The sequence below is a fragment of the Capra hircus genome, chromosome 10 (genome assembly GCF_001704415.2).
Source record: "Capra hircus breed San Clemente chromosome 10, ASM170441v1, whole genome shotgun sequence".
In the NCBI taxonomy this organism is placed as follows: domain Eukaryota; kingdom Metazoa; phylum Chordata; class Mammalia; order Artiodactyla; family Bovidae; genus Capra; species Capra hircus.
In genome coordinates, this window is record NC_030817.1 from 96,347,135 (window position 1) to 96,372,438 (window position 25,304).

General features: G+C 43.9%; 1 protein-coding gene across 1 annotated transcript in view; it reads right to left on the reverse strand.

The window, feature by feature from the left end:
- LVRN (laeverin) overlaps positions 1 to 23,680 on the reverse strand; it is a 71,161-nt gene extending 47,481 nt beyond the window's left edge. The window contains exons 1-2 of the mRNA XM_018053720.1: positions 22,868 to 23,680; positions 1,349 to 1,491 (exon numbers count right to left, since the gene is read on the reverse strand). Of these exons, the coding sequence (XP_017909209.1) occupies positions 1,349 to 1,491; positions 22,868 to 23,556 (832 nt within the window). The 5' untranslated portion in view covers positions 23,557 to 23,680. The remainder of the gene's footprint in view (positions 1 to 1,348; positions 1,492 to 22,867) is intronic.

The following is a 25,304-nucleotide window of genomic DNA, read 5'->3' on the forward strand; positions in this document are numbered from 1 at the left end:
ATTATCTACCTTTGAAACAACTTGCCAAGTTCGACGACCTCGCAACTACGGTCTTCCCAACTACACCCCACGGTTCAGTGGCTTGGATTTCTCTGCCTTCGAGCTATTTATTAGGAAGGCCTAAGGACAGTGTCGGGCTTCACTTCTAGCTCCGTCAGTAAAGAACCTGCCTGCAATGCAGGAGACCCGGGTTCAATTCCTGGATCAGGAAGATCCCCTGGAGAAGGAAATGGCAATCCATTCCAGTATTCTTGCTAGGAGAATCCCATGGACAGAGCAGCCTGGTAGACTACTGTCCATGGGGTCGCAAGAATCGCATACAACTTAGCGACTAAACCATCACCAAGCCAAGGACTGGATTCCTGGTTCTGAATTAGCACCGTGAATAATACGGTCTGGGTGGAGGGCAAATCCACCAGCAGCTGTCAGTCAGGCCCGTGAGCTGCTTTCTCTTTCCATCCACTGCTGTTTCCTACTCCAGCCCGTCTCTCTCAGCACTTAGTCTAGAGTTTCCCAGACCCATGGCAGGTCAACAAGGCACAATTCTGCCATTCTCAGGTTTGGGGCAGGTCCTCAGTGGAGTCCCGCTGGGGTCTCTGAACCTGAAATCACAAACTCAAAGTCCTGTGCCGGCCAGGTGTTCAGTGTGAACGGGCTGATGTCCATAACAGGGAGGGTGGGGACCACAGGGGGCAGCCTCTTCTCACCCGCAGCCAAACTGGCAGGTAGGAAGTGCAGGGCCAGTGCTGTTAGGCGGCCTGAGTTTCCCCCAAAAAACAAGAATTTTAACTTTTATGAGAAATATCAGAATTGTTTTAAGTTGCATACTAACTCCACTAAAAGGAAAAAAAAAGTGCTGTGAGCTAACAGCAAAAAAAAAAAAAAAAAAACAAACAAAACCACACCCTTGAAACAAGAAAAAAAACCTGAAATGAACAAAAAGCCCACATCTATGTACCAGATTTAGACTAAACCCACTAGCTTGCTATCGTTAATGATTACGAGACTGAAACCCAAATCAATGGGCAGACAGGATACCAATGTATGAAAACAGCACAATGTTCCCAGCTCCTAATACAAAAAGGATCAGGATTTACCATCACCAAGATGTGGGTGCTGACACATATCCTAGGTGACCGTCCTCTCTGGTTATAATATACCATAATTAAAATACATTCTCAATACACTGCCAAGAAAATCTATTGTTGTAAAATCTATTACAGAGTTAAACACACACACACACATACACATATATAAAACATGTAATACACAAATATATGTGCACATATAAAATATATAAGTATATATATAAACATATAGATACAAGATGATAGAAAACATTACTTACTTAGCTTTGGCATGTTAGAAAGGGCCACATAACGTGGATGATGAATGATTGTAATATTAAAAGTAGCCTTCAGAGCTGGCTCATCAAAACAAGGAAAAACATTCCTGGCAAATGTTGGTTCCATCTGAGATGCTAACAGGGCCCTGAAACACATTTGGGGGACAAATCTACTTATTTTTATCTTAAACCAGTGGAAGCAAATGTGTATATATACATATATGTGTATATATACATATATATGTATATATACATATATATATATACAGAGAGAGAGAGAGAGATGGATTATGGCTTAAAATTATCTGAAGAAAGGAGCTGGAATGTTTTCCCCTCATCTTCCTTATTCCCCTTCCCATAATATACACAAATTCCAGTTCTCACTACCCCTGAGATTTCCTGTAAGACCTAAAATACAAAAGAACTCTTTAATTTTCAGCCACAAAATAACATTTCCTTCATTACATCATATGCCTTTAAACCCTTTCACAAACAAAATAGGAACAAATATGCAATGCCAGGCTTTTGAGAACCAAGGATTTTTTAAACTAGGATTAATTCTTTGGGGATGGCCTATTGCTTTCATTCCCCACCAAAGTGCAAGTCAGAAGAAGAATGTCTATATTTTTATCTTTTTCTCACATGTTCCTTCTTTTTCCTGGTTGGAAATTTTAAAAGGTTTTATTTTGCATACCCTTGGTGCTAAACAATATAGACATATCCCAACTGAACAAAACAACTTTCATTTGCATATGGGTGGATTTATCGAATCTCTCATCCTCTGCTGCCTACTTCTTCTTCTTCTGCCTTCAATCTTTCTCAGCATTAAGGCTTTTTCCAATCAGTCAGCTCTTCGCATCAGGTGGCAAAACTACTGGAGTTTCAGCTTCAGCATCAGTCTCCGTCAGAGGATGCCATGGTTAGATAGTATCGCTGACTCAGTGGACATGAATCTGAGGTAACTCTGGGAGACGGTGAAGGAAGGGGGAAGCCTGGTGTGCTGCGGTCCATGGGGTCGCAAAGAATCAGACACGACTTAGCGACTAAACAAGAACAACAATCGGATCCTTACTGCTCCTTCCTGCATCTTCATGGAAAAATTCCAAAGTGACATTATCTCACAATGGACTGGTGATTTACAGGGAAAAGCTTAGGAACAAGAGTACCCTGAGGAAATATGGAGGTTGCCAGTTTCTCCCTCTGTAAACACTGCTGGAGACAAGACCATGGGTGCTTTCTCCTCCGAAGAAATCTGCAGTCTCATTAGCCCATTTTCCAAGACTCTGTGACCTGGGAGTTGCTTTTAGGTGACAATTACAGATGCTAAATTCCCTTTTTTCTCCTCAGGTGCTGAGACTTAATGTCTCTCACGCTAACGTCATTCTAGCTTCAGGCCCACTTCTTCTTCTTTTTTTAAATGTGGACCATTTTTAAAGTCTTTAAGGAATTTGTTACTGTCAACTACAAATTGGCACTTCCCAAGAGCACCTCCTAGTGAGTGAACAACAAGAGGATTTGCCAAATGCCTCTGTGGAGACTGAACCCTGTGCAGCTGCTGCTGCTGACCTTCAGCAACTGCTGAGGGAGTTCAGGGCGGAGTGAGGCACTCTGTGCTCCAGGGAATCTGGTGGAACAAATCTTTCAATTCAGTTCAGTTCAGTCACTCAGTCACGTCCGACTCTTTGTGACCCTGTGGGCTGCAGCATGCCAGGCCTCCTTGTCCATCATCAACTCCCAGAGCTTGCTCAAACTCATGTCCATCAAAATGGTGATGCCATTCAACCATCTCATCCTCTGTCATCCCCCTTCTCTTCCCACCTTCAATCTTTCCCAGCATCAGGATCTTTTCTAATGAGTCAGTTCTTCATATCAGGTAGCCAGGGTATTGGAGTTTCAGCTTCAGCATCAGTCCTTCCAATGAATATTCAGGATTGATTTCCTTTAGGATGAACTGGCTGGATCTCCTTGCAGTCCAAGGGACTCTCAAGAGTCTTCTCAGTTTAAAAGCATCAATTTTTCAGCACTCAGCTTTCGTTATAGTCCAACTCTCACATCTATACATGACTACTGGAAAAACCATAGCTTTGACTAGACAGACCTTTGTTGGCAAAGTAATGTCTCTGCTTTGTAGTATGCTAACTTGGTCATAGCTTTAGTTATGGTAGTTTAGATCTTTAGTTAGATATTTTCAGGAACTGATTTCATGATCCAAATCCTTGCATCTCTTTGTATCTAGAAAATAACTAAATCCCTTCATAGTGACATCAGCTCCTCACGACTAGCAGAAAGCCTTCTGTAAAGTAAGCGCTTGATTGTATGGAACTCTTCCTTCACCAAAACCTTATATACTGACCTTCCACCATTGCCTCTTTGGAGCAGTCTCTCAGAGCTCTCTGATGTGCTGTCTCCCGAGCTTTGCCCCCAGTAAAACTTAACTTGCAGCTCTCCAGTTGTGCATTTTTTAGTCGACATTATGGTACGGTTTTTGCGTTTTGGTTTTTAGGGCATTAGGCATGGGGGATCTTAGTTCCCCAACCAGAGATGGAACCCACACTCCCTGCCTTGGAGGACAAAGTTTCAACCAATGGACCCACTGGGGAAGTTCCAGACCAGTTTTTAGAGAAATAAAAGGTGAATTCAACACAGATAGCTTGAAAGCTCAGCCCACCCATCATCCGCCTCTGTAAATCCCTCCTCCACTGTGATAAGGGCCCTGCTCACGTGAAACTTCACACAATTTTCGGAAGAGCACACAGACCAGGGGCATGTTCAAACGTTTCCCATCAGCTGGTTTGATGGGCTCTCAACGTCACAGTGACAAAACTGTAATTTTCAACAGGCCTATTTTGCTTTATTTGCTTTTTCCAACTTTACTACACTCTTACTTTCATGGGCTGAAAGGAGTTGAGCCTCTGACAGCAGCCACTTCGGTTCCAAGACTCTGCTCTATGTAATGGTAACCCTGAACTAGTTATGTACCCTTGCTGAGCCCCAGTTTCCCCTTCTAGAAAATAACTCCACTAGCTCTGTTTCATGATTAATTGAGGCTTTATATTATTAGTAACTGAATTCAGCAACAAATGATCTGTGAATTCTCTCTACTCCTTCCGCTCTCACAAACTGTTCTTGATATAGATGAACCACAGAAGAATTCAAGGAGGGATAAATTACAGATTGGGGTGGAGATCACTAATTACAAATGTATTTAAAAAGGTTCCATCATTTTCCCATACAGCAGAAATTAAACATAACATTGTAAATTAAAAAAAAAAATTGAGTTCCAGAGATCATAGGTGGCCATAAGCTGGATATAAACCAAGTTTGTCTCCCCAGTTAATTTTAAACTACCAGAAATTAGGGATTATATATTTTTCTTTTGTATGATTTTTTAAAACTTGGCAAAAATATGGGTTCACAGCAACTATTTTCTCAGCCTTGGAGTTACTATAAAGTAAAGGAAGCTGGATATTAATATATACAGAAGAATATGAAATATTTTGGTAGAGTTCGCCACATGCCACATTGGCATTTCTTTGCTTTGTAGTATCGGTTGGTATCTTTAAAGGGGATGGGATAAACTTTAAAGGGTATGGGAAATATGCGAGTAACGAACAATACAATAAAGAGAAAAAATGAGCAGGGGATTCAGCAACCTGAGTCATGGCTCAGGACCTGCCGTGTAAACATAGTGATGTAATGTTGGAAAAGCTGCTTAAACTCTCTGAACATCCATTTCTGTAAAATGCGGGGATGGGACTAGATGAGTCTGTAAGTCCACTTACAGCTCTAAAACTGATTCCAACAGAGATAACGACTCCAACAGGAGAGAAAAAAGAGCCCATGAGGTGGCCAAGACTGAGCCATCTGGGGTGGTGACAAACAGTCCCCTCGGGAGTTTTCACACATGACCTTCAGAAGATCTATGAGCCTTCTCAAATAGCAGGATACTTTGCACAAATGGTGATCTGTCAGCATGAAAAGTCAATGTAAGGTGAAAAAGCACATTCAATTATGTAACACACGCTTATATATTTGGAAAGCCAACACATGCCTGTAGTTTTTGTAATGGAAACTATAGAAAATGCAGCTTGGTAACATCTTTTCTGCTGCCATGACTTCCCAAAATACGCAGATCTCAAGGAGGTGGCAAGGTGGGGAGGAGGGAGAAAATCAGACTCTTCAAGGAGGTGGGAAACTTTCATGCTCACCCGAAGGAGCTGCAGGTTCAAAAAGACTAGGAGACACAAGTTTAGGGAGTCACTGCGTTAACAAATCCATCAAGCGAGTCCTTCCAATTCCGTGATTAAGGTCTCCAGAGAAGTGAAATGAAAGAAAAACACTTGGGTTTTACTCAATTATTTCCCTCCCTGGTTTCATACAAACAAACAAAAAAGGGGAAAGCCCTACAACATAGAGCCACTCTGGCTAATTCTTAACTGCAAAGGTCAGGGCCAGCCAGCACCACACACAATCTGGTTATGCCGCGTCAGGACCCGAGGTTGATATTTATTTCCCTTCTCTCTCTGCTTCGGATTCAAGCAACCCTGTGAGGATATCCTGGTCTCAGAATATAGAACCTCCACCGCCCTCTCCTCCCTGCAAACCTTACTGAACCATGTTATTATGGTGCCTATGAAGTCTGGGTTTAGAGTGGTCAGCTGGGGAGAGAGTTAATTTTGGAGAATTTGTCTCCCAGTGGCTCAGTATTGCAAAGCCACTCTCCTGCCCTCTTGTATAGCCAGAGAATTGTGGACTCACCACGTTCTTGTGCTGGAAAAAGTCTTAGCAGGCAAGATACGCAATGCCCTTGGGGATTCATCTACTCTCATAGAAAACACACCCATTCAGTACAGTATTTCACTCCAAATTATTTCATGAACGCTGTCTACCTACAGCTCTAGTTAAGAAGTGCTAAATAACGTGGCTGGTTAAAGATTAAATAAGATGCTCTGGAGCATTTTCCCCCAGCCCTGATTTTTTTTTTTTTTTTTAACACAGTAACAACACTCAGAAACCAGAATGTTTAGTAAAGACAGATGGTACACCACTGGACTGTGGTTCAAGGATTGGCCCATGAATCATGTTTGTTTATTACTTATGTAATACGATCTTAAAACTGAAGGTTCCACCCGACGACAAAACATAATAGATGTAAAATTCCAAAGAAAGGTGCCAAACCATGTTATGAAGATTTTGAAAGTAAATGGCCTCAAGAACCTCCGAGCCAATCTTGGGATTCTCAGCTACACTGAGGACACAGGAGAAGGGTCAGGGAACAGACAAGAGTGATCAGAGAAAAGATTCCTTGATGGGGAGGGACAGTGTGTTGCCAAGTCGTCCTGCATTCAGGCAGCTACTCTCTAAGCCTGAGCTAGGCAGAAAAAAATCCTTCAGAGAGCAGAGAAAGTGCTTCCCAAGGCTGAGAGACTTAGAGTGTGTGTGTGTGTGTGTGTGTGTGTGTGTGTGTGAGTTTCTCAGTCATGTCCAACTCTTTGGAACCCCATGAACTACAGCCCACCAGGCCCCTCTGTCCATGGAATTCTACAAGCAAGAATACTAGAGTGGGTTGCTATTCCCTTTTCCAGGGGATGTTCCCAACCCAGGGATTGAACCCAGGTCTCCTGCATTGCAGGTGGATTCTTTACCCCCCAGGAAAGCCCTGAGAGAGGGACTAATTCACTCTTGAGAAAGCTGAAATTGACACTGGCTAGAGTCGAACTCCTATCAGGTAGGAATCTATACCGACTGTTTTGGAGGCAAAACCAGGAGGGTGTTGTTGTCTAGCCACCCACATCAGCCTTGGGCAAGGGATGTATGAATGTTCCTTGGAAGAGCTGTGGTCCCTGACACACACAGTGAGCCAGTATGAAGACTGCCTGGGTTCTGTCCGATAGAGCCACTTGGAGGAGTTTGAAGAGGCATTACTGTGTGTCTAGGGCCTAAGGAAGGAGTCCCAAGTGACCCTCAGAACAGAGAAATAAGAGAAACATGCTGCAGGGACAAGAGAATTGTAGGAGAAAAAGAAACAGGGAGAAAGCTCTGAAGAGTCTGGGAACATGACATCTCAAGGGAAAAAGGCATCTGCTAGACCAGAGTGAGAGCAAACAATGAGAGGACTGGTTTGAGTCAAAGCTGCACCATGTGTTGCCTCTGTCTTCCCCCCAGGACCTGGTGGGGTTGAAACAACAGCTCTCAGGATGGAGATGGGGGACTCAAAATAGGAGGTGGCGGGAAGGAAGGACCACCGCTCTCTATCTCACCGCAGGCTTCCATTCTGAAGTCAGCCCAAGCTCCGAGAAGTAATGTTGGAGAGAGAAAAAGGGAGATTTAATAGTAACTAAAGTTCAGAGTTTTGAGTATCATCCAAGACTGGATTTTCTAAGTTTTTTGCATCAGGATAATGATTGTAACTTAGTGAACATAGATCTTCTGTTATTTAAGAATTAGTAGACAATTATGGGTTGCTAGAGCATTCGTCATAGGAGGCAATGGCACCCCACTACAGTACTCTTGCCTGGAAAATCCCATGGGCGGAGAGCCTGGTGGGCTACAGTCCGTGGGGTCGCTGAGTCAGACATGACTGAGCAACTTTACTTTCACTTTTCACTTTCATGCATTGGAGAAGGCAATGGCACCCCACTCCAGTGTTCTTGCCTGGAGAATCCCAGGGACAGGGGAGCCTGGTGGGCTGCCGTCTATGGGGTCGCACAGAGTCGGACACGACTGACGCGACTCAGCAGCAGCAGCAGCAGCAGCAGAGCATTCATGTGGGGCTCCCCCAGTGGTTCAGTGGGAAAGAATCCACCTGTAATACAGGAGGCACAAAAGATGTGGGTTCGATCCCTGGGTCAGGATGATCCCCTGGAGAAGGAAACGGCAATCCACTCAAGTATTCTTGCCAGGAAAATTCCATGGATCGAGGAGCCTGGTGGGGCTACAGTTCTCGGGGTCACAAAAAGTCAGAAATGACTGAGGATACCTGCATTTTCATATATATAATATTAGAGGATCCAGGCAGGAGATAAAACTGTAAAGAGAAAGTGAGAGAAAAATGACTGCATTTTTGCTGAAATATGAGGTATGCTTTTTCAATATGCTAGTTGCACTTGTTTTCAAAAAAACAAGCTCTAAAACCCTGCAGAGTAAACCATCTCCCAGAGAAAACAACTCAGCCACAGAAAATACATGGGTTTAACACCTCTATAAGATAATGAACTGACCTCTTTTCTCTGTGACACCAACGATATCATGTGCCTGGCACTTGTCTTGAGACTTTTAAATTCTTCCCTAATATTACTCAATTTCTCTCTTATGTGTCACACCCTGAGGACTGTGCCAGATTTCTTGGCATAAAAAGCAACTGGAGTCTTTTTCAATTCACTGTTCACTCTTTAATAAGACACCTGCACAAAATGATTGATTTTGATCATGCTATCCTCATCTTAATCTGTCCAAATAAAGATCTTAATTTTCTATTGTGAAGGCAGCCATGAAATTAAAAGACGCTTGCTTGCTCCTTGGAAGAAAAGCAATGACAAAACTAGACAGCATATTAAAAAGTAGAGATATTTCTTTGCCTACAAAGGTTTGTAGAGTCAAAGCTATGGTTTTTTCAGTTGTATGGATATGAGAGCTAGGCAATAAAAAAGACTGAGCACCAGAGAATCCATGCCTTCCAACTGTGGTGCTGGAGAAGACTCTTGACAGTCCTTTGGATGGCAAGGAGATTAAACCAGTTAATCCTAAAGGAGATCAGTCCTGGATATTCATTGGAAGGACTGAAGCTGAAGCTGAAACTCCAATACTTTGGCCACCTGATGTGAAGAACTGACTCATTTGAAAAGGCCCTGATGCTGGGAAAGATTGAAGGCAGGAGAAAGGGACAGCAGAGGATGAGATGGTTGGATGGCATCACCGACTCAATGGACATGAGTTTGAGCAAGCTTCGGGAGACGGTGAAGGACAGGGAAGCCTGGAGTGTTGCAGCCCATGGGATCAGGAAGAGTTGGACATGACTAAGCAACTGAACAACAACACATTTGCAGTTAAAAACCATCCCACAAAGAAGCTCCAGGCCCAGGTGGCTTCATTGGTGAAAAGCAATGAAGCATTTAACGAAGAAATAATACCAATCCTACATAAATTTTTCCAGAAAATTAAAGGAATACCTCCAAATTTATTATTTGAAGCCAGTGTTACTCTGATGCCAAAACCAGACAAAGACATTGCAAGGAAAAAAGTAAGGCAACGTAAAAACCACAAGTCTACATGTCTCATGAGCAAAGATAAAAATCATAAGCAGAAGTTTAGTAAACTGCAACAAAGCATACAAAGGATAATGCATCAAGACCAAGTGGGATTTGTCACGGCAGTAGAAAGTTAGTTTAATATTAGAAAGTCAATCAGTCAGTGTAATTTACCATATTAACAAATTTAAAAAGAAAAATCATATGTTTATCTCAGTGAGCAAATCTTATACAGAGGAATAAAAATTAAAGTTTCTAGACTTCTCTTCAGAAATTATTTAATTCATAAGTCAATGAAGTAACATCCTTAAACTGCTGAAATTAAAAACAAAAACCTGCCAATTTAGAATTCTATACTGAGCAAAAATATCTTTCAAACGTGAAGGAAAAATAAGACATTTTCAGACAGACACAAACCAAGAGAATTTATCACCAGTACACCTAACCTTGAAGAAATATTAAAGCCTTCTGGGTGGAAGCAAAGTAATACAACATGGAAACTGAACTGTACACAAAGGAATGAAGAGCCCTGGAGATGGTATATATGCAAGTAAATTTTAAAAAATGTTTTTCTTTTGTAAAAATTTATCTTAAAGCAATTAACTGTTTAAAGGAAAAGCAGTAACAGTATATGGTGGGGTTTATAACCTATGTAAAAGTGAAATGTGTAGCAGCTATAGCCCAAAGTAGAGGATGGGTAAAATGAAAGGATATGCTTCTAAGACTGATACATAATATGAGAAGTAATTTTATTTGACTTTAGCCTGTGGTAAGTTCAGGACACATATTATAAACCTTAGAGCAATCCTCTTTCCCTACTTCCTACCTCAACCACACACAAAAGGACATAACTAATCAGCTGAGTTAATATTAAATGGAATACTAAAAACTACTTAACGCAAAAAAAAAGAGAAAAACAGAATTAAAAAACAGTTTAGACAATAAAGAGCAAATAGCAAGATAGTTGATTTAAGTCCAATCAACTCAATAACTACATCAAATGCAAACAGTCTAAACACCCCAATTATAGGGCAGAGATTGTCAGACTGTAAGACCCAGGAGAAGGAAATGGCAATCCACTCCAGTATTCTTGCCTGGAAAAGTCCATGGAGAGAGGAGCCTGGCGGGCTGCAGTCCATGGGGTTACATGCATGCGTGCAGAGGATGGAGGGAGAGGGGCTGGTAACAACAAACTGGTAGAATTAAAAAACAAAAAAAGGACCCAATACTAGGTTTCGATAACAAATTCATTTTTATTATTAAGACACATATAGGTTAAAAGTAAAACTTTAGAAAAAGATGTATCATGTACATAGTAAAGAAAGCTGGAACGGGAATACAGGGAGAAGATCACTGGTGTATGGCCCATGCAGGGCACATTCTCTCAAAAGTGCCATGAGCAGGTTAGGCAAGGGTTGTCATTTCTAATGTAGATTTGACCTTCAGATTTTTTTCAAACAAAAGGGGGCTATTTTCTTCACAGTAAACTTAAAAGATTTTATTTGTTAAATACAAGATAACAGATGGGGAAACAGTGGAAACAGTGTCAGACTTTATTTTTGGGGGCTCCAAAATCACTGCAGATGGTGACTACAGCCATGAAATTAAAAGACACTTACTCCTTGGAAGAAAAGTTATGACCAACCTAGATAGCATATTCAAAAGCAGAGACATTACTTTGCCAACTAAGGTCTGTCTAGTCAAGGCTATGGTTTTTCCTGTAGTCATGTATGGATGTGAGAGTTGGACTGTGAAGAAGGCTGAGCGCCAAAGAATTGATGCTTTTGAAGTGTGGTGTTGGAGAAGACACTTGAGAGTCCCTTGGACTGCAAGGAGATCCAACTAGTCCATTCTGAAGGAGATCAGCCCTGGGATTTCTTTGGAAGGAATGATGCTGAAGCTGAAACTCCAGTACTTTGGCCACCTCATGAGAAGAGTTGACTCATTGGAAAATACTTTGACGCTGGGAGGGATTGGGGGCAGGAGGAGAAGGGGACGACAGAGGATGAGATGTCTGGATGGCATCACTGACTCGATGGACGTGTCTGAGTGAACTCTGGGAGTTGGTGAGGGACAGGGAGGCCAGGCGTGCTGTGATTCATGGGGTCGCAAAGAGTTGGACACGACTGAGCGACTGAACTGAACTGAACAGGCCCCAAATGGAGTCATTGTCCTATGCCCACATTACCAAACCAAGACTTGAATACTTAATTATAGTCTCAGCCTCTCCCAGGAATGGAATTTTAAACCATTCAGCCTGGAATTACCCTAGTTATCACTAGTGAGCTTATGTGTCTGATAGACCCTAGCTGTTCCCTGGAGAAAGATGACCTTGCAGTAAACAGTCAGCTCTTTGCCAGTATAACTTCTCTGTGCTGCCCACTTCTGCCAGTACGCCTTTCATTCTTTAGCGCTCCTGCGGGCACTTCTCTTACCCGCCAGATGGGATACTGCCTGATTTATGCATCAGTGAATAAAGCCACTAACATCTTTACATTTATGCAGTTGAATTATGCTTTTTAAACGCATTCTAAGCCCTCTCAATCTACTTGTGCTAATAAGGAGGTGGCTCTTGTACTGTCACGGTTTTAAACTGCTTTTCATGGAGTTAGATTCCATGCTTCTCATGTCCACCCTATCCTAACATAAATCTTGCACACGGTAAACGAAGAGATGCATATTTATAATTCTCATAACTAGTAATGGCAAAGGGTGTATATTTATTAATTGGAATTAGTGATCATGGGCAAGCGTCTCAGGGAAGGCCAAGTTCATCTTCAAGAGGTATAAGTGGAACATGGTGCCCTAATATTCTCAATACTGCTGTAGCCAATTTTACCCTCAGAAAGACATTTTAGAAAAGACCAATTTACATCTTTAAAGCAGCCAAACACAACCTGTTAGCCATTCTGTAGTCCAAGGCCATTTGAGTGACTCATACTTACCAGGAAAGAAAAGAATATGTTTTTTAATTTTAATTTTCATAATATGCCTGTTATCAGATGGCTAAGTAAAGCTTCATGAGCTGAGAAACTGGCATTTAGCCTAAGTATTCTCTGCAATAGGTTCCAAAGGTCAGAAGAAACTGGTATGAAATATTGTTTCATGGAGAAGAATGGTTTAGAAAGCTTGGATGAGTCCAAAGGTTATAAGCTCTACTTATTCATGTTGGAGGAAACCTTTATTTTACATGAAGGGAACTAATTGTCGAAATTTACTTACCAAAACTCAGATATGTACAGCAATCTTGCCCTATGACTTCATACTCTGGAACCCCTGTACTCAAAGTTGGTAGAGGCAAAAAATGCCAGTTTGCCAATTATAGGTTACTCATTGTTACCGATTTTAAAACAGTCTTGTTTGCAGGGATAGTCATTCAAAATCCAAATTACCTTCCAGGGATCTTTTATTTCCTAAGCACATGAGAACTAAGATGCTTTCTCCTACACCCGAATGTCAGCAGAGAAAGAGGAGATCTCTTGAAAGGAGAGGACTTCTTGGATTTGCCATGCTGGTTTACCTGCATTCTCTTGACTGGTATGACTTGTAAACAATTCCTTCACGACAGTCAAGGTCCAGCAGCTCTCACTGATAGCATGGTGCTCATCTGGGCTCTTGCTCACAAGGCCAGTCCTCTGAGCCTGGCTGCAGCTCCCTCTGGAAGCTTGTGCGTACCTTGCACAACCACTCCACAGCATTCACTGCAACACAGTTACTCTGATCCCTGGCATGGCGGCCCCTCTTTAGCTCCCTAGTCAATATCCTTATCCCATGTAAAAAATTCTACATCCCCTCAGGTCTCAAATAAATCACAGAGATAACTTGCACAATCCAGGGCCCACTGGCCTAAGCCATTTCTAGTATATAAATTAGATGCCACATTGACTGCCAACCACGCTCACCATAAAGGGAAGAAGAAGGGTCTTGCTCTGAGGTCTTCCTCAGGTGCCCTTTGGCTAATTTCGCTGTATGCTCCAGAATCCATCACGTCCTATCCTGTGACAGCTAATGATAATGTGTGACAAAATCCAACACCTATTCACGATTAAAAGAAAAAAAAAGCAACCCAGAAACACTATGACTCAACAGGAACTTTTTCATCTTAATAAAGAGCACATACAAAAGGCTAAGGCTAAGTCACGTCAGTCGTGTCTGACTCTGCGACCCCATAGACGGCAGCCCACCAGGCTCCGCCATCCCTGGGATTCTCCAGGCAAGAACACTGGAGTGGGGTGCCATTTCCTTCTCCAATGCATGAAAGTGAAAAGTGAAAGTAAAGTCGCTCAGTCATGTCCGACCCTCAGCGATCCCATGGACTGAAGCCTTCCAGGCTCCTCCATCCATGGGATTTTCCAGGCAAGAGTACTGGAGTGGGGTGCCATTGCCTTCTCTGGCACATACAAAAAGTTCCACCTAAAATCATACTTAATGGTAAAAGGCTAGAAACTTTCTCCCTAACATTAGGGGAAAAAAACTTTCTCCCTAACATTAGGGAAAAGAATCTCCACTCTTTCCACTTTTATTCAACACAGTGCTGGAAATTTCAGCCAGCAAAGTAAGATAAGAATGGAAAAGAAATGGCATATGTATTGGAATGGTAGAAATAAAATTGCCTCTATAAGCAGATGACATGATGCTCTACACAGAAAATCATGAGAAATCTATTAAAAAAAAACACCTTCCTAGATATTTCAAGTGAGATCACCAAGTCCTCTGATATAAGATAAGCACACAAAACTCAGCACTTCTATGTAGGAGAAACAGATGCATGAAAACGAAAATTAAATGTACAATACTGTTTATAATTGTTCAAGTAAAAATAAATACTTAGGCAAAACTCTAACAAAACAGGTATAAGATTTATATGCTGAAAATAAAATGCTGATGAAATAAATTAAAGATTTAAATAAATGAACAGTTATTTCATGTTCATAGACTGGAAAACCCATAGTAAAGAAAAGCAGGAAAATAGAGGAAGACAAAAATAAGTATAAAGAACAAGGGCAAAAAATAGAAAAAAATAACACTTATGGTATATATTCATCCCATTACATTGATACCAGTATCAGAAATGAAAGAGGAGACATCACTGCAGATCCTATGGGCGTTAAATGGATAATAAGGAATGAACTGATTTATGCCCACAAATTTGATAATCTAGATGAAATGGACCAATTCCTAGAAAGAACCAACCTACCAAAACTCATACAAGAAGAAACAATCTGAGAAAGCCTATATCTATTAAAGAAATTGAATCAATAATTAATAACCTTTCAAAACAGAAATCACCAGGCCCAGATGGATTCACTGGTGAATTCTACCAACATCTAAGGAATATCAATTCTTTTACAATCATTTTCAGAGGACAGAAACAGAAGGAATACTTCTTAGCTCATTCTATGAGGCCAGCCTCTCCCTAACACCAAAATTAGAACAAAACATTCTAAGAAAAGAAAACTACAGGCCAACGGCCCTCCTGAACACAGACGCAAAACTCCTCAACAAAATATAGCAAACCAAATCCAGCAAGGCGTACAAAGAATTATGCTCCACAATCAAGTGAGATTTATCCCAGGTATGCAAGACTGCTTTCAACATTAAAAAAATCTATTGGTATAATTCATCACATCAACAGACAGAAAAATCACATGATCACCACTTTATAGAGGCAAAGAAAGCATTTGCTGAACTCCGACACCCATTTATGACTAAATTTCTCAGTAAAGTAGGAATAGAGGGGGACTGCCTAATCTTGATGAAGTGAAAGTGTTAGTTACTCAGTCCTAAAAATCTACAGCTAAGAGCACAATTAATGGTGAGAATTTGAAGCTTTCCACTAAGATCAGGGACAAGACAAGGATGTTTTGCCACTTTTCAGCACTGTACAGGTCATTACAAATGCAATGAGTCAAGGAAGGACATAGAAGGTGTATTCATTGGGAAGGAAGAAATAAAACTCTTATTTGCAGATTACATCATAATCTGGGTTTTCTACAAATCCAAAAGAATTGACAAAATCCTCCTGTAACTAATAAGCAGTTATAGAAAATTGGCAGGATACAAGGTTAATACACAAAAGTCAATTTGTTTCCTATATACCAACAATGAAAAAAATGGAATGTGAAATTAAAAACACAATACCACTTACACTGAAAAAGTAAGACTGTTAAGTCATTCAGTCCCTATGGACTGTAGCCCATCAGGCTCCTCTGTCCATGGAATTTTCCAAGCAAGAATAATGGAGTGAGTAGCCATTCCCTTCTCCAAGGGATCTTTCTGACCCAGGGACTGAACCTGGGTCTCCAGCATTGCAGGCAGATTCTTTACTGTGTGAGTCACCAGGGAAGCCTAGCTATTTACATTAGTGCCCCTAAACATGAAATACTTAGGCATAAATCTAACAAAATGTGTATAAGATCTAGGTAGAGAAAAAAATGGAAAACTCTGATGTGTGAAATTTTAAAAAGAACTAAACAAATTAAACAAATTCATATTCACAGATTTGAAGACAATATTATCAGCATATCAGTTCTTCCCAACTTGATCTATAGATTCAATGCAATCCCAACTCAAATCCTAGCAAGTTAAGAACAAACTGATTCTAAGGTTTACAGTGAGACGCAAAAACAAACAAAACCTCAGAATACTCAACACAATGCTGAAGGAAAATAACAAAGTTGTAAAATTTATACTACCTGATATTAAGACTTACTTTAAAGCTACAATAATCAAGACAGTGTGGTACTGACGAAAGAACAGACAAAGAGGCCAAGGGCATAAAATAGCCCAGAAGTAGAAACAGAAATACTTCTAAATATTTCTGGGCTTTCTAAAATAGAGAGCCCAGAAATAGACCCACATAAATATAGTCAACTAATCTTTGGCAAAGGAGCAAAGACAAAACCACAGAGCAAAGAAAACCTCTTACTAGACAACCACACTCCAAAAAAAGAGAATCTAGACTCAGGCCTTACACCCTTCATAAAAACTGACTCACAGTGTTCACAGATCTAGATGTAAAATGTAAAATTATAAAACCCCTAGAAGGTAACACAGAAGAAAATCTAAATGACCCTGGGTATGGCGATGACTTTTAAGATACTACACCAAGTACAAGATCCATAAAAGAAATAATTGATGAGCTGGACTTCTCCTGGTGGCTCAGAGGTTAAAGCGTCTGCCTCCAATGCGGGAGACCCGGATTCGATCCCCGGGTCGGGAAGATCCTCTGGAGAAGGAAATGGCAACCCACTCCAGTATTCTTGCCTGGAGAATCCCATGGACGGAGAAGCCTAGTAGGTTACAGTCCACGGGGTTGCAAAGAGTCGGACACGACTAAGCGACTTCACCTTTCACCTTTCACTAAAAGTAAAAAACTTCTGTTCTGTGAAAGGCAATATAAAGAGAATAAGAGGACAAGTCACAGACTAGCAGTATTTGCAAAAGACACATCTGAAAAAGGACTGTCATCCAAAATCTACAAAGAACTCCTGAAAATTCAACAATCAAAAAAGAAGGGGGAATTCCCTGGTGGTCCAAATGCTTAGGACTCACTTGCACTGACTTGGCCTCGTTTCCATTCCTGGTTGGGGAACTTGAGATCCTGCAAGCTTCTCAGCGCAGTCTCTCTCACACCCAAGGAAGAAAAAGAAAACAATTTCATTCTATGTCTGTGTAACTGAATCACTTTGCTGTACTGCAGAAATTAATACAACATTGTAAATGAAAACAACGAGATACTTACTAGAAAACAGGCCAAAATGCAGAACAGTGGTATACCAAATGCTGACAAGAATATGGGGCAAAAGAAACTCTCACTGCTATTGGGAATAGAGAATGGTACCTCCACTCTGGAAGACAGTTTGGCAGTGTCTTACAAAATTAAACACGTGCTTCCCATGCTGCTGCTGCTGCTGCTAAGCCGCTTCAGTCGTGTCCGACTCTGTGCGACCCCAGAGACGGCAGCCCACCAGGCTCCCCCGTCCCTGGGATGCTCCAGGCAAGAACACTGGAGTGGGCTGCCATTTCCTTCTCCAATGCATGAAAGTGAAAAGGGAAAGTGAAGTCGCTGAGTCGTGTCCGACTCTTAGCGACCCCATGGACTGCAGCTTACCATGCTCTTCCGTCCATGGGATTTTCCAGGCAAGGGTGCTGGAGTGAGGTGCCGTTGCCTTCTCCGCATGCTTACCATATGACCTAACAATTATGCACCTTGGTATTTACTTAAAGGAGTTGAAAATGTATGTCTACACAAAAACCTGGCCATAGAGTTCATAAGAGTTTTTTTTCATGATTGCCAAAGTTGGAAGCAGACAAGATGTCCTTTTCTGTAAGCCGATGGATAGATAAACTGTGGTACATCCAGACAACAGAATATTATTCAGCACTAAGAAGAAAGGAGCTCCTGCGGCATGAAAGGACATGGAGGAAGCTTAAACGCATACTGCTAAGTGAAAGAAGCCACGCTGAAAAGCTGATACACTGTATGATTCCCCCCTGTGTGGCATATGGAAAAGGCTAGACTATGCAGGCAGTGAAAAGATCTGTGGTTGCTGGGCAGAGTGGATGGTGGCAAGAGGAACGGGCAGAGAACAGGATTTTTAGGGCAGTGAGAACACTCTGTATGATAATGTAAGAATGGATACGTCATATATTAGATCAAACATACAGAACGCACAACACCAAAAGGGAACCTCAAGGTAAACTATGTATTTCTATAGACGCAGCCTCAGTTTAAAAAAAAGTGTCACTTTAATGATTGCCTGGTCATGGCGGGCGGAGAAGGCAATGGCAACCCACTCCAGTACTCTTGCCTGGAGAATCCCAGGGACGGGGGAGCCTGGTGGGCTGCCGTCTATGGGCACAGAGTCAGCCACCACTGAAGCGACTCAGCAGCAGCAGCAGCAGCAGCAGCAGATCATGGGGGGAGGCTATCCATGTGTTGGGGCAGGGGATAGATGAAGAATTTCTATCCTCTAAATTTTGTTCTAAACCTAAAACTTCTCTTAAAAAAACAAAAGTCTCTCTCTTAAAAAAAAAAAAAGAATTCTTAGACATGACACCAAAAGCATGTTCTATTAAACATTTTTGATAAACTGGACTTCTTTAAAATTAAAACTTTTGCTTTCTGAAAGACCTTGCTAAGAAGATTAAGAGACAAGCTAGAGACTAGGAGAATGATATTTGTAAGCCATATATCTCACACTGGACTCAGATGTAGAATATATAAGAAATAACAGAACTCAACAGTAAAGAAACAAAATCCAATCAGAAAATGGACAAAAGACGCGAAGAGCCATTTCACTGAAATGATATAAAGACGGCAAGTAAGCATGAAAAGATGATTATCTGCAGCAATTGCTGAAAAATACAAATTTCCAAACCCTCACTCAAAACTCACTGCTCTAGAAATTTTTTGCTTCTGAAATTTTTAAATGGTCAAAAATACACATAACATAAAATTCACCATCTTAACCATTTTAAAGCATAGCACTGAGTGGTGTTAAGTACATTCACATTGTTGTACAACCAGTCTCCAGAATTCTCATCTTGCAAAACTAAGGTTCTATATTCATCAAACAAAATCTCTCCATGCCACCAGCCCCTAGCAACTACCATGCTACTTTATGATTGTATAAATCTGACTGTTCTAGGTCCTTATATAATGTCCTCAGGATTCATCTGTGTAGTAGCATGGGTCAGAATTTCCTTCCTTTTAAGGCTGAAAAATATTTCATTGTGAGTATATACCACATTTTGTTTCTTCCCTTCATCCATAAATTGATACTTGGGTTCCTTCTACCTTATAGCTCCTGTGAAAACAGTTGCTATGAGCATCATCGTACTGGTCTGGCATTTTTGAGGGTGTACCCCTGGAATCTGCATGTTTAACAAGCTCCTCTGGGGCTTCTGATGCACCTTGAAGTGTGAACCACATTGCAATGCAAGACTTCCCAAAGCATAGAAGGAGAAAATTTTTTGGTAACCCTCACACACACTATTAGATAGATCAGGCTCACACATGATAAAGTCAGTCCTTTTTCAGTTTTACGAATCATTCTGATTTGTAAAAGAGAAAGCATTGGCTTGGTGTTATTTGTCTTGAACAACTAATTCTAATTTCCCTTTTTAACAAAGAGACAACAATCGTCCTATTCAAAGCCTTCAGATCCTTCAGCAGGCAATAATAATAGGCTGAACATATTAACAATGTTCTGTTTTGTTGTATTTGTGCCCCTTCCTTTCTGTAAATTTCAAGTGGGTTTTCATCTATAATGATACAGAGTGGCTTCGATAAATCTATTTAACATTTATGCTTAAATCAAGAAGCTTTTTTAAGCAAATAATATGGCCAGAGATGGGCTTCCCTGGTGGCTCAGCAGTAAAGAATCTGCCTGCAATGCAGCAGGAGATACAGGTTGGATCCCTGGGTGGGGAGGATCGCCTGGAGGAGGAAGGCACGGCAAACCCACTCCAGTATTCTTGCCTGGGAAATCTCATAGACTGCGGAGCCTGGTGGGCTACCGTCCGTGGGGTCACAAAGAGTCAGCTATGACTGAAGTAACAGCACGCACCGCCAGTCATGTGAATACAGCCAAATCTGAACATTGATACAGCCAATGAAGCTTGGGAAATGCTGCTTAGAGGGACGTTAACGTTTGGATCTTGCTCTCAACCTTCCACATGTGGAAGATGCGCCTGTCCAAGGCATCCAGTAGATGGATCCTGTAGTAGAGACGTAAAGTCACCTGTCAAATGAGGCTGAGAATGAGGAGAAGCCGTCCCCAGCAACTTCTGAAGCTACAAAATCGTTCCCTAAACTTTGCAAGTGTCAAATGGTGATGCTCTCTGTATTTCCTGGATTGACTTTCTCTCTTTCCTTGTGTGTGTGTGTGTGTGTGTGTGTGTGTGTGTTCACTAAGCTGCTTCAGTCGTGTCAGACTCTTTGTGACCCCATGGACTGTAGCCCACCAGGCTCCTCTGTTCGTGGGATTCTCCAAGCAAGAACACTGGAGTGGCTTGCCCTGCCCTCCTCCCGGGGGTTTTCCTGACCTAAGGATGCAAGCCGCATCTCTCTTCCCTTAGAGTTGAGTAAAATTATTTAGAAACATTAGCCTGTCTGGAATGTGATAAGAGACCATCTAGGAGCAGAAGTAAGCATGTCCCAACCACTGTGACTGGAATTAGAGACACCCAAGAAAAATGTGAAGACAGTAGGCAATTTCTTTGCATGTAGAAATAGTCTTAGAATTTTATCTACCAGTAACATGGCAGGTTTCATGCTTAGATAACAGGAGACTGTGCCTAATAATAACACCCGAGCTAATGCTAGTGGCCACCACTACATAGCTTATATACCAGTCAGGATCCCCCCTTTCCCATTCAACTCTCATATTCTAAAGGCTGACAGTTATTATGTCTATTCCATGAATGAGGCAACTCAGAGAGGTGAAGAGACTAGCTCAAGTCACACAGTTAAGCCCAAGTTAAGACTTGGGCTTCCAAACTCTGCCCCATCACAAGTCATCATTTTGTTCAGGTTCTTTGTGACCTTGGCTTCAAGCACAACTGCAGGTTTCTCTTCTTCCTGGTTTCAGAGGCAGAGACTCAAGAACAACTTCCAGGTAACTGCTCCTCCCAGACGCCACAGTCCCAGAGCCCTACCTATAGGTCTATGAACACCTGTAGGACTCCATTAAAATTTCTGCTTATTTGAATTTGAATGCTCTCAAAATACGGTTTCTAGTTACCGCTAGAGCTGGCAGCACAAGAGAAAAATGAAAGGGGACTTTCCTTTCCTGTGTCTGCTAGGGTCCTTTGTCCTGGCCATAGCCTCATGAAGACAGGAGGAAGGAAGAGTGGTGAACAGCTGAAAATTTACTGACAGCAGAAAACACTGGCAGATAGGTGTGTAAAAAGCAACCCCTTTTCAGTTATTTCAAAAGGTTTCCAGAGCCCCGTAAGTACAGGAACGCATGACCCTCAGAAGATTTTCAAAACTTTTCCTCGAGCACTGATGCATTTTTAAGGAAAAATCAAGCATGCTGTCCTAAAACACAAAACTTACACACCCACCTAGGCCAGCTTGTTAAACTTATTTTAAACCCTCGAAGTTTTGAAAATAGTTCAGAAGATTTAGGGGGTAATTTAGTGGGTTTCTTTCCCTCAGAGAACATCTGAGAACATTTTCTCTAATAATAAAGGGGAAAGTACATGCAGTTGTATAAACCGCAAATGCTCCACGAGTACATGAGTGAAGCAGGAGCTCACAAGTTTGAAAAAAATCAGTTTCCCTGGTGCTTGCTTGAGGTCAGTGATGTGGTCCCAGAGCGTGGCAAGAGGCAATTCTTGAGCTGGAAACATTCCGTGTGGGAGACACTATCGCAGAAGAGTGTAAGAGAACACACATGTACACTCTGTGGGCTTGCAGGCGCAGAGGGGAGGTCCCCGTCATTGCTTTTACTTTTCTTGAACGCTGGCACAGAGCCGGTCAAAGAGCAGGGGATGTCCGCTGCTCACCAGCAAAACGACTCGCGGGGCCGGGCAGGGGTGGGAGGGCAGGAATGAAAGGTGATTCTGAAGTTTTGAGAGAACCTTGGCAAAAAAAAGAAAAAGCGATGACACAAACAGCCCGGACGTGTGTCTCTGTTGCAAGAGCAGCAGTTAGGGCGCCTCCAGTTAACAGAGGCAGAGCAGGAAAAGCGCAGAAGGACGCTAAAGAGGAAGAGCCTCAAGGGTGCTCCAGCGCCGAGCTTCAACTCGAACGCGGGCGGATCACCCGAGGACCTCCGTTAAAATGCATATTCGGATCCCCTTGGGCGATGTTGGGCCCACGCGTCTGCGTTTCTAACAAGCTCCCAGACTGTACACCTATCGCTGGTCCGTGGACCAAACTTTGAGTAGCAAGGGGTTTACTCATTGCCCTGAGGATAATCTGGGTTAGAGAACGTCCTGAATTAGAGGTAGAGGGGTTCTCTGAAGAGAACAAGAAAATTAAAAGGGACAACGATAGGAACAATCTGGATGGGCAAGGATGGGGGCTGAAACCTGGCTGGAAGAAGCACCACGGTCTCCAAAGCCTTTTATTCCGAGCAGTTTCTGGAGGGATGGGAGGAAGGAGGCGCTCACCCTCGGACTCTAGAAGAAAACGTCGCGAGGGCTGGGCTGGCGATCTTTGCGAAGGGCCAAGAGATGCGCCCCGAGGCAGCTAGACCCGCAGCCGGCGCGGGGGCCCTCGAGCCAGGGATCGATGAGGCCTAGGCCGCTCTGCCCTTACCTGCGCTCACCCTGGTCCGTGTAGAGGTTAAGGAAGAGGCCCTCCCTGGTGTCCTGGCTCACTGGACCGGAGAAGCTGAGCTGCAGCTCATAGAGGCTCCCGGGCTGCAGGGCTTCTCCGAGCTCCAGCACCAGGTACTGCATGTCCGCCGCGAACCACGTCTCCACTACAGATAACCGGCCCGCGGTGGCGTCTCCAGCGTCCGGGGACAGGGGTCCGTGCACCTCCGCGCGCTCACAGTCCAGGAAGAGGCTGTGTAGCAGCAGCCGCGCGGTGGCCGCGGTGCAGCGCACCGTGATGTTCACGCGGCCAGTGAAGCGCAACGCCGACGCCGAGAGGCCGTCCGGCCGCAGCCGCGGCCACAGCTCCAGCTCGTAGTGCAGCGGCACCAGCCAGGGCGGCAGGCGCAGCTGGTCCCAGGGCCCCGGGGGTCGCCAGGTGGGCGGGGTGGCCGCCGCGTCGGGCTCCGGAGTGGGGCCGGGCTGCGAGGCCGGCTCCTGCTTGCCGGGGAGGGAGGGCGCGGCAGCCGGAGCCCCGCGGTCCCGAAGCTCCGACGGCGGGACGCGCGCGCAGCGGCCGTACAGCGAGGCGAGCACGGCCAGCGCCAGCAGGAGCGCGGCGGCCAGCCCCGCCAGCAGCAGGGCCACGGCGCGGCTCACGTAGAAGCCGGACCTGGAAGGGGGTCCCATGGCCGCGGCCCAGGGTTGGGGAGACGTGAGCGTTCAGACCCCCGGGCCTGAGCGCTCAGTGATGGGACCCCTGCCCCTCCTCTCGAGCACCGTCCCTCCCTCCTCCGCGAGGACACTCGAGAGAGTGGTTGGGACCACAGCTTCCCCTCCCAGCTAATCGGATCCAGGTCCTCTGCCCACCCACCCTCCGCCCCCTGCCAGGGCCGGGGGAGGAGGCGGACGCGCGCAAGCAAGCGCGCGCGCCTCTTGGAGTCCGCAGCGAGAGACACCGCCGAAGAGGCTTTTAGAATCGGCGCGGTCGGACCAGACTGGAAAGGGGGCATCTCTGACGGGGGTATCTGGATTCATGGGATTTGTTGAGGCTGCCCCGGTGTGGTACCGAGTGCTGTCGCAAAAGAGACAGTTACAGAGGACCCTCGGTTCCCTGACAGTAGTGATGCGCTTCGGGCTCACACCTGCACCCCCCACCTGGGGATTCTAGAGCTAGGCGCGGAGGTAGCGACTTAAGGACCAGGACTTTGGAGGATACGCTCTGAGATGATCCTCCAAGAGACAGTCCCTCTGTCTGAACTAACTTCCGGAACCAAATTTTTGGCCCTAAATTAGCTTTCTAGATAAGTTCGGGACTCACGCGGTCCAGGCAACAAGTGCGAGGTTGGAAACAAAGTCCGGGGTGTCCCGGAGCCTCTTCCCAGCTTGGGAAGAGGGGCGGGAAGAGGGGACAACAAACAGACAGACGAGCGTGGCGTCTGCGTCTCCAGGTGAAGGCTGCTTTACTTCGGGAAGAAACCAGGCATAGAGCTGTGTCTTGGCTCTGCAACGGCCGGGGACGGGCTTTCAGTACTGGAGCTCGGACTGGCTCCTCACACCCTGCATGGGGCAAGAGGACGCCCTGCTTTCGAAACCCACTGGTTTCAAGTACAGGGAACGGCACAGTCCGGCGGTTAGCCTTTCCACTTGAAAACAGCCGGCTGGAACTCGTTTCCAGGCGGAGCCTTGGTCAGCGAGGTCTTTGGCGTCCTGGGCATCTGTTTGCTATTTACCGGATGCTTCCGGGGGAGTTCCGCGTGCTGTGAGCCGGGTTCCCACCTACGTGACTCGCACTCGAGTGAACTGGGAAGACCCAGGAGGCGCTGGGGAAGAAGGGGGAGAGGTGGGTGAAGATTCTGCTCCGGACATACCCCATCTTTAGATTCCTTCAATGTTTTTGTGTTTTCAGAATGAAGAGATTTTTTTTTCTTCGCAGCCATTAAAAAGTCTTCGCTTTTCTGCTTGGAACCGTATCTCCATTCCAATGAGGAAGCCCTTTCACCAGAGGTCAGAGTCGGGGTAACCCGAAGTGATTCTCCTGGGCCTTGTGATCTTCACAGTTCCTCGAACTGAAATTAATCACATTAACAAAAAGACCTCTGGAACAAGACAGGGGACTTAACACCAAGCTTGTGCAATGGTTGTGCTGTGATTACAGGTGGGGTTTGCTTTCTTCAGAGAGGGAATAATCATATTTAAAAATAATTAGGATCACGCACACCACTCTCAGAAGATTCTGGGAAGCGGTGAGGGAGGAGAAGCTCCGTTCCTGGGCAGGACCTACCGCCATCAGGCTGTCAGAATTGCGAGCTACTGAGCTAGGAAGCGATGGGACCAGATGCCATGATCTTCGTTTTCTGAATGTTGAGCTTTAAGCCAACTTTTTCTCTCTCCTCTTTCACTTTCATCAAGAGGCTTTTTAGTTCCTCTTAACTTTC